Source organism: Epinephelus moara, chromosome 8 (genome assembly GCF_006386435.1).
Source record: "Epinephelus moara isolate mb chromosome 8, YSFRI_EMoa_1.0, whole genome shotgun sequence".
In the NCBI taxonomy this organism is placed as follows: domain Eukaryota; kingdom Metazoa; phylum Chordata; class Actinopteri; order Perciformes; family Serranidae; genus Epinephelus; species Epinephelus moara.
In genome coordinates, this window is record NC_065513.1 from 5,012,194 (window position 1) to 5,021,857 (window position 9,664).

The 9,664-nt window shown below is 42.2% G+C and overlaps 1 protein-coding gene across 2 annotated transcripts in view; it reads left to right on the top strand.

Annotated features, from left to right (window-relative positions):
- The window catches only part of pnpla7b (patatin-like phospholipase domain containing 7b), a 54,804-nt gene extending 45,820 nt beyond the window's left edge, over positions 1–8,984 (top strand). For both annotated transcript variants that reach the window (XM_050050306.1, XM_050050305.1), the window contains 2 exons: positions 5,429–5,559; positions 6,068–8,984. In XM_050050306.1, the coding sequence (XP_049906263.1) occupies positions 5,429–5,559; positions 6,068–6,127 (191 nt within the window). In that variant the 3' untranslated portion in view covers positions 6,128–8,984. The remainder of the gene's footprint in view (positions 1–5,428; positions 5,560–6,067) is intronic.
- Positions 8,985–9,664: the final 680 nt, after the last annotated feature.

Sequence of the window (9,664 nt, forward strand, 5' to 3'; positions counted from 1 at the left end):
CCCTGCCTCCAAACGCATTCCCACTGTACTGTTTTGCAAAATAAATGAGTCGTGGGTGCCTCCTGGCCAGCGGGCCACAGCCTTAAGGATATGGCAGTCGGCATTACAGATCATCTGCACGCTGATGGAGTGATAGTTTTTCTGTTCATGTTATTGTTAATATTTTAATTGTCACAATGATGAGGGTGAACAATGTGTGTCAATTTCATGGTAATTTAATCCATTTGGCCAATATATTAGTAAATTAATTATTTTAAAAAATGTTAATTAAATCTCTTTTTCATGAATGTGGTTTTATAGACTCTGCACGTACTTAAAAGGTATGTTTGCATTTTCTAAGTCAGTTCGGCCTTCCTCATTTGTGCGTATGCATGGTCTGAGGCAGTTCTAAATTTGTTCGCAGAGTAAGAACAAATTCGGGTAAGAAAATATTGATGAATCCCGGATTTGTGCGTCAAACGATCGTACGCAGTTTAAGCACAGATTTGTGCGTACGCACTGTTTGTGAATGAGGCCCAATATTTTTACAGATACCTGCAGCTTAGGCACCACTTTGATAAACATATTAAAATTAATGAGGAAAATGAAATTAGTTTAATTAATATTTTTATTGATGCATATAAGGGCAACAGCCACAAGAAACTGGTATCAAGACTATATTCATGTATACAAACCTCCAGAAATCATTCTACTTTATACGTTAAAGCAAAATGGGAGAAGGAGGCAGATATAACCCTCACAGAGGAAGAGTGGTTCAACATATGTAAAACACAATCCACCACCTCCTGTTCTGGCCAATGGAGAGAATTTTCATGGAGGTTCTTTATTACGCCAAGAAGAAAATATTTACAGAATGATAGACCAGAATCTGTAACAATTCAATGGCGGATCATTTCCATGTATTTTGGAATTGCCCAGCAATTCAATTGTACTGGCTAGAGATAGTAACAGGAATCAATTCAATAATGGGTTTTGAGATGGATTATAATTTTGCCACTATATATTTATGTAACATTCTAGTGAAATTTAATGCTCAGGACAAGTACCTGCTTAAGATAAGATGTACTTTATTGATCCCCCAGGGGGGAAATTCAAGTATCACAACAGCACAAGACAAAATCAAAGGACATTAAATAGAATAAGATTAAAGAGAAGAAATAAAATGTAAAAATTAAAGATAATAGTAGATAAATTAAAGATAAAATAAAATTGCTACATCAATAAAATTGCTACAACAGATGAATAAAGTCACTAAAAAATGGCAGACAAAGTGTTGAATGAAATAAAGTGACAGGTGGCAGATAAAGTGTCATATTGGACGGATGCAAAATAAGTCAGTTCAGAGTTGGATGTTGCTTAAGCCAAACCGCTGTTGTACAGTCTGATGGCGGTGGGCACAAAAGAGCGTCTGAATCGTTCAGTTCTGCTCCTGGGCGGGATAATCCGCTGGCTGAATGAGCTGCCCATCAGCCACAGCTCGTTATGCAGAGGGTGAGAAGGATTGTCCAGGATTGCACAGATTTTTTCCTTCACCTTCCTCTCAGCCACTGTCTCAAGACTGTCCAGGTCCAGTCCCACCACAGAGCGGGCTTTCCTCACAAGCTTGTTGAGCCTGTTGACCTCACCAGTCTTAACTCCACCCCACCAGCACACTACAGCAAAGAAGAGTGGACTGGCAACCGTAGACTGGTAGAAGGTCTTGAGTAGCCCACTACAGACGCCAAACGATCTGAGTCTCCTCAGGAAGAACATCCTGCTCTGTTCTTTCCTATAGAGGGCATCTGTGTTATGAGTCCAGTCCAGTTTATTGTTGATGTGGACCCCAAGGTACTTGTACGAGTCCATCATCTCCACCTCCTCGCCCTGGATGTGGACTGGGGCAGGTTGCCTCCAGTTCCTCCACCACCTCCTTAGTCTTACTGATGTTAAATTGAAGGTGGTTTCGGTTGCTCCACGCGACAAAGCTCTCAATCAGTCCTCTGTACTCCTCCTCATCATCATTGCTGATGCATCCGACTATAGAGTCGTCGTAAAACTTTTGGAGGTGGCAGGAACCAGAACTGAACCGGAAATCAGAAGTGTAGAGGGTCAAGAAGAATGGTGCCAGAACAGTTCCTTGGGGCACCCCAGTGTTACTGGACACCACCTCACATACGCAGCCATCCTTCCTGAGGTACTGTGGCCGGCCCGTGAGGTAATCCAAAGTCCAGGCAGTGATGTCCGGGTAAAGTTGCATATCCAGCAGCTTGTCTCTCAGGAGGCTGGGTTGAATGCTGTTGAAGGCACTGGAGAAGTCAAAGAATATGACTCTCACAGTGCTTCCAGCACTCTCCAAGTGAGACAGGGCCTTGTGAGTGAGGAAGATGATGGCATCCTTCACACCAATGTGCTGCTGGTAAGCAAACTGCAGGGGGTCCAGGAAGGCAGAGAGCAGTGGCGTCAGGTGCTGGAGAACAAGCCTTTCAAATGTCTTCATGACATGTGACGTTAGTGCCACCGGCCTGTATTCATTGAGAGTGCTGGGACGTCCTTTCTTAGGTACTGGGACGATGCAGGAGGTCTTCCATAGGTCAGGCACCTTCTTGGGGTGAGGGGGGGCTGTCAGCTGAAGCTGTCAATGAGCAGGGGGAGGGGGAGGGAGACAGGTCGCTGCTGGGGAGGGGAGCAGAGTCTACAGCAGAGGTGTGAATGGGTACAGTGATGGTGGGTGGGGACTCAGATCCACAAACAGAGCTCACAGGGGGTGTTATTGTCTCAAACCTATTGAAGAATAAGTTTAGCTCTGTTGCAAATTCTGGGCCGCCTTTGACTCCAGGTGTGGCTTTCCTACAGCCTGTCATCTTCCTCATCTCATTCTCACCTCTTTTGTGTTGTTCTGTCCCATCTTGGCCTCAATCTTCTCCTTGTAGCCTCAGTCTCCTCTTCAGCTCCTTCTGAACAGCCCTGAGTTCCTCGTGATCCTTGGACATGAACGCCCTCTTCTTCCTGTTAAGAAGGCCTTTAATGTCTTTATTGATCCATGGCTTGTTGTTTGAAAAGCAGCGAACCTTTTTTGTTGGGACAATGATGTCCTCACAGAATTATATGTAGTCTGTAATGCAACGAGAGAGACCCTCCTTGTCATCGCCTAAGTCTTCTATAAAAAGTCCCCAGTCTGTGACATTAAAACACTCCTGCAATGCCTCCTCTGTGTCATCAGACCAGACCTTTACAGACTTTGTGCTGGCCGCCTGCTGTTCCACCATCAGCCTGTAGGTGGTGTTAAGGGCTATCAGGTTGTGGTCTGAGTCACCAAGTGGAGGGAGAGAAGGAAAATGATATCCTTTCTTCATGTTGGCATACAGAAGATACACTGCTCAAAAAAATAAAGGGAACACTTAAATCACACATCCCAGATCTCGGTGAATGAAATGTTCCAGATGACAATCTTTATTGATGGTGCGATGTGGTGGCGGTGGATGCTACGATACATGATGTCCCAAAGGTGCTTGATTGGATTCAGGTCTGGGGAACAGGCGGGCCAGTCAATAGCATCAATGCCTTCGTCATCCAGGAACTGCTGACACACTCCAGCCACATGAGGCTGGGCATTGTCATGCATCAGGAGGAACCCAGGGCCCACTGCACCAGCATATGGTCTGACAATGGGTCTGAGGATCTCATCCCGCTACCTAACAGCAGTCAGGGTACCTCTGGCTAGCACGTGGAGGTCTGTGCGGCCCTCCACGGATATGCCTCCCCAGACCATCACTGACCCACCACCAAACCGGTCATGCTGGAGGATGTTGCAGGCAGCAGAACGTTCTCCATGGCGTCTCCAGACCCTGTCACGTCTGTCACATGTGCTCAGTGTGAACCTGCTCTCATCTGTGAAGAGAACAGGGCGCCAGTGGCGAATCTGCCAATTTTGGTGTTCTCTTGCAAATATCAATCGGGCTGCATGGTACTGGGGTGTGAGCACAGGCCCCACTTGTGGACATCAGGCCCTCATGCCACCCTCATGGAGTCTCTTTCTTACAGTTTGGGCAGAAACATGCACGTGTGGCCTGCTGGGGGTCATTTTGGAGGGCTCTGGCAGTGCTCCTTCTGTTTCTCCTTGCACAAAGAAGCAGATAGCAGTCCTGCTGCTGGGTTGTTGCCCTCCTACGGCCCCCTCCACCTCTCTTGGTGTACTGGCCTGTCTCCTGGTATCTCCTCCATGCTCTTGACACTGTGCTGGGAGACACAGCAAACCTTCTGGCCACTGCGCGTATGGATGTGCCATCCTGGAGTTGCTGCACTACCTGAGCAACTTCTGTGGGCTGCGGATGCCACCTGATGATACCACTAGTGGCGAGGGCACTGGAAAAATGCAAAACTAGCCAAGAATCAACCAGAAGTGACGCAGAGAGGGAAATGGACTGTGGCCACCACCTGCAAAACCATTCCTCAATAGGGGTTGTCTTGGTAATTGCCTCTCCTTTCCACCTGTTGTCTGTCCAATTTGCACAACATCAGGTGAAATTGATTCGCAGTCAGTATTGCTTCCTAACTGGATAGGTTGATATTCCAGGAGTTTGATTGACTTTGAGTTACACTGTGATGATTATGTGTTCCCTTTATTTTCTTTGAGCAGTGTATTACTTGTAGCTAGCAAAAAAAGCAATAACTAAGAAATGGCTAAATAAGGAACCACCAACAAAGGGAGAGTGGGTAGCAATTGTTAAAACTCAGAACTGACTTTCTCTCTAAGACTGAATTGATAAATTTCGTAAATATTGGACCAAATGGCTATCACATATGAGTAAGGATATTACGTAGAAAGACAGTAATTGATGGTGTTTGTTTGTTTTTTAATTTTATTCATTTATTTATTTATTTTCTGATTGATTTTTTTTTTGTTTGGTTTTGTTTGATTTGTCTTCCTCATAAACTTTTGGTCTTCAAGGATTGATTGTATTTTTATTTATTCCAGCATTATTATTATTATTATTATTTCTTGATTTCTTTGCTGTATTTATCTGCTTCATATTCCTTCCTTTAAAAAAAATCCCTCCCTTTGAGGGTGAGATGGAATAAGGCTGGTATGGACTTGAAAGGAGTTTTGCCTGACGTTCTGTTGACATTGTCTTTGTGTGCCTGTCTTCCCTCCGTGGACTAATAGGAATGTAACCCTTAACAGAAAGTTGACTGCTGGTAACGTATGAGCTGTGCTGTACTGTCTCCGGTGACCCGTATGTTCAGGAATGTGTCTGTTTTTTCTCCCTTTTGCAATTTTGTGGTTTATCAAAACAAAACTGAAAATAAAGTTAAAAAAAAGAATGTGTTGTTGTTTTTTTGTCAAAAATGTTTTATGAAAAGCTACATAATTACACCGCTACAGTTGTATGATTGTATATGGGGCAACATTTTTCAGATGGGTGTTCATGTTGTCTTTGTGTGCCTTCAGAGGAACTGTCTGATGAATGCCAGACAGACTATGATGAGGAGACGGTGGAAAGCGCTCTATCTGACTTTGAGGCATTCACTGCCGGCAGTGAACACACTGAGGGAGAGGAGACGGCAGACACTGCTGAAACAGTATGTATAAAACCAACTTCAATCATGTACCTGTTTTAACTCAATGTAATCATCACCATTCACCATATTCGTATCAAATGGGTGGCATGGTGGAGCAGTGACTAGCACTGATGCCTCACAGCAAGAGGGTTTCAAGTTTAAACCTGATTGCTGGCTGGGGCCCCTCTATGTGGAGTTTGCATGTTTTCCCCGTGTCAGCATGGGGTATTTTCCAGGTTCTTCAGCTTCCTCCCACAGTCCAAAAACATATAGATCAATTGGTAACTCTAAATTGTCCGTGGGTGCGAATGGTTGTCTGTCTCTATGTGTCAGTCTTGTGAATGTCTGCCGACCTGTTCAGGGTGAACCCCGCCTCTTGCTCAATGTCAGCTGGGATAGACTTTAGCCCCCCTGTGACCCTGTACCAGGATAGGCAGTTCCAGACAATGAATTCATTTTTCTTATCACAATGGGCCTACCTTAAGTCAGTGGAAGACAGTGATGAGTTTTCACTTTGTCTGTTTCACAGGATGATGAAATTCAAGTCCAAGTCCGACATCGGACGAAGAATGTCCCACAAAGTCCATGACGTCCGTTGAAGCTGTGACTGCCTGTCAAGGCTGCTGATCATGGTCCACAACACACACATTTAAATGCAGTACTTCTGGGAACCTTTGAGAACTGAGTTTGTAGCTTTTACTTTTATCCAATGAGCAGCCATGGAACACCAGTGTCTTCCTCAAAGACTCAACTGGTGATGGATATTGTGACTTCTTGTTAGGCCCAAACCTTCCAGCAGAGGGAGGTAGTTTTAATCGACTGAAGAGTCCCAGTATGTAGTATCCTGGTTTCTGTACTTCTATACATTTTAATGGTTTAAACACTTCAGTAACAAACCAGGGTTCCCACTTCATAGGGAATTTCTAAGACTTCATGCATTTAGGAGATGTGAACAGGGAAAATATCTGACTTTTGTCTGTTCTCCCAGGGAGGTCAGAGAACAGCAAAGAATTTTACAAATCGGTTAAATTACAGGAATACAGCAATGTTTGTTTTTTATCTTGTCTGACACGTGCATTGACTTGTATGGCAGTTTCTTGTTCCGTCGTAGTTATGGAGAAACAGGGAAAGTGAACGGCATTGTACCACCATGAGAGCCTTGAAAATTCTGAGAAGATTGGTATCTTCATACAAGCATGTCACACACAACTTCAAAATGTACTGTAATCTTTCAACATAATATTTCATAATATGCAGTGACACTTTTTGGGACTGCTCTATGTGCAGCTGGTCCCTACCGTAATAAGCTCAGGTCCATAAAGCACTACAGAGCATTTCATAATGTTTACATATAAATTAAAACAGTAAATAGAAGTTTAATGTGCCTAGAATGCACTTCAGTCCAGTGTTAGCCTCTATATTTCTGTCCAGTGAAGAAGGTATTTCTCACCTTTCACAGAAGGGAAATTTGAATTAATTCTAGAATAAGCTTTTTCTAATTATTGTGGCCTTCAGTGAAGACAGAGACTCCAAATAACAGTTATTGCATTGATCATTGTTTTTGGTAAACATGAAGGGACTTTCAGTATTTTCACAAAACCATCCATATTATACATGCAATATTATTGTATTACAAGTCTTCATGTTGTGAGTCTGGTCTTTGTTATGACTTATGAGAGCATGATTATGACAACACATTTTATATTTCACTTCACCTGTCCATTTTGCACATCATGCTCTGTGCCTGTATGAACCAAACAAGCTGGTGTGTATGAATACACCCTCGCTGACTTTGCACATGATCGACCACTTAATGCTGGTCTTTGCAACTGTGCCATTAAAACAGTGAACCAGCCTTAATCTTTTTTTCCAGATTTCCATTTTTTTTTACTAGGTATGGTTATTGATAAAAGTTACTTAATTAGTGCACACCGTTTTATGCCTCTGCACCAGCTTAAGCCATGGATGGAGGCATTATTTTTTTGGGTTGTCTGTTCGTCCATCCTGTTCTTGTGAACGCTACATCTCAAGAACACATTGAGGGAATTTCCTCAAATTTGGCACAAATATCCACGTGGACTCAGTGATGATGTAATTTGGTGGTCAAAGGCCAAGGTCACCATGACCCCCTTTGTTGCATTCCCTTGAGCGCAATATTTCAGAAACACCATTAGGGAATTTCTTCAGATTTGGCACAAACATCCACTTAGACTTAACAATGAACTGATATGAACTTGGTGGTCAAAGGTCACTGTGACCTTACAAAACATGTTTTTGGCCATAACTCATATGCTAATTATGAGAAAATTTCACAGAAATGTCTAATAGAATAAAACAATGAAGTGATGACATTTTAAATCCAAAAGGTCAAAGGACAACTTAACTGTGACAACGTGATGTTTTCCGTCCATAATTCAATGTCATATTTCAGGAACAGAAGGGTAGACATTTGGTCAGATGCTGAATTGGTGACACTAATCTTGGGTGTCCACCTTGAAACTGTGCTGATTGTATAGATCTTCTGTGCTGCCGGGGGGAAGACGTGTGTGAGGCATTCATGTTTTAGAATTTGTAACTTCTTTGCAGCAACATCCATATTGCCAACTGTCATGCTACATACAATGTCTGGACAGACATGAAAGCAAACTGTAGCTTGGCTGGTTGGTGGAGGCATGTAACCGAGAGGCAGTAATTGTAGTTGGTTTTTATGACCTGTACCTGGGGACAAAGTACCTGAACCTACCAATCTGTTGTTCATTTTATAGACAGTACCAGATGACTGCTTAACAAACAGACAACCTAACAACCCTAAAGACATGACTCACCGTTGCTGAGTAGTAATACACGCCTGGACCTTCTTATGTCAAACTGTATAATCGACTGAGAATCATAGAAAGTGCTCTCTACTGTAAATGTGATTGATACTATATGAAAACTAGTACCTGCCAATTCATGCAAAAGTACACATTTTGTAGCAGCCATTTGTTCTGTTTAATCACTGTGGTTATGGACCCCTTTGTGGTTTTGACTCAGTGATTCCTTCTTTAAGGTTTTTATGACTGAAAATAAAAGGTAAAGTGTTACGAGTATAGTGGCTGTGATAATAATCTAGATCCCATGTCTGTAGTCTTGGATGATTGTTCTGTTTAAGATTTTATCCTAATAGGGAATAGTTACCACGTTACAATGTTTTCTTTGCCTTTGAAAAACTGAATTTCTTGTTTTCAGTTTGATGTGAGATATTATTGTTAAATAGTTAAAGATGTAGAATACTTTAATAGTGAACAAACTGCTGGATAGTAATAATATCCACTATTTGATAGAAATTAAAAGTTAATATGGAGAAACTGAAGGGAAGATCCAGATGATGAATTATTCTGTGGAAATGTGAAATAATGATGAAACTGTTTGTTGCCGTGATAAAATAAATTTGTTTATGGCTGTCAGTGAAAGTGTTGAACTCCTGTACATCTTGGATCAGAGGTAAGATGATCCAGATCCTGGTGGGAGACAGATATTTGACGGAGGCTCTGAGACATGCAATGGATCCAATAGTAGCATTTACTCTAGAAATATGAAATGTTACCGTGGAAAAATACAAATTAAAAAGAGGGGTTCACACACTGAGGTGGTTTGCATATGATTCAAAGTTTAAGCCAGGGATCTATGATTCAGTATTCAATGGGCACAAAAAGGCATAACGGCAATGTGTTCTGTTTTGTAAAATGTCAAATTTATGAGCTTCCAACAGCTTAAGATAAAGTAAAGTCTTGAAAATAAAGATTTTTTTAGGTACATGCAGTTAAGGGACTATTTCACAAAAGAGATAAGGCCAGAACCAGGGGAAACTGACTGAGGTGACTGTGGAAGCATACAAACAGAAGGGTTCTCTGGTCATCTCTGCTTTCTACCAAGACTTGGGGGGGAGTAGGGGGGACTCAACACTATACATAAAAGCAAAATGGGAAACAGTTAAAGATCCAAATAACAAAGGAAGATTGGTTTCAAATGTGCGAGACACAATGTACATCTACAAATTCACTAGTGTGAAGGGAAGTCTGCTGGAAGAGTTTAACCTGCTTTTTCATAACACCCAAAATAAAAAGCAGTTAGTGACTTTAGTTGT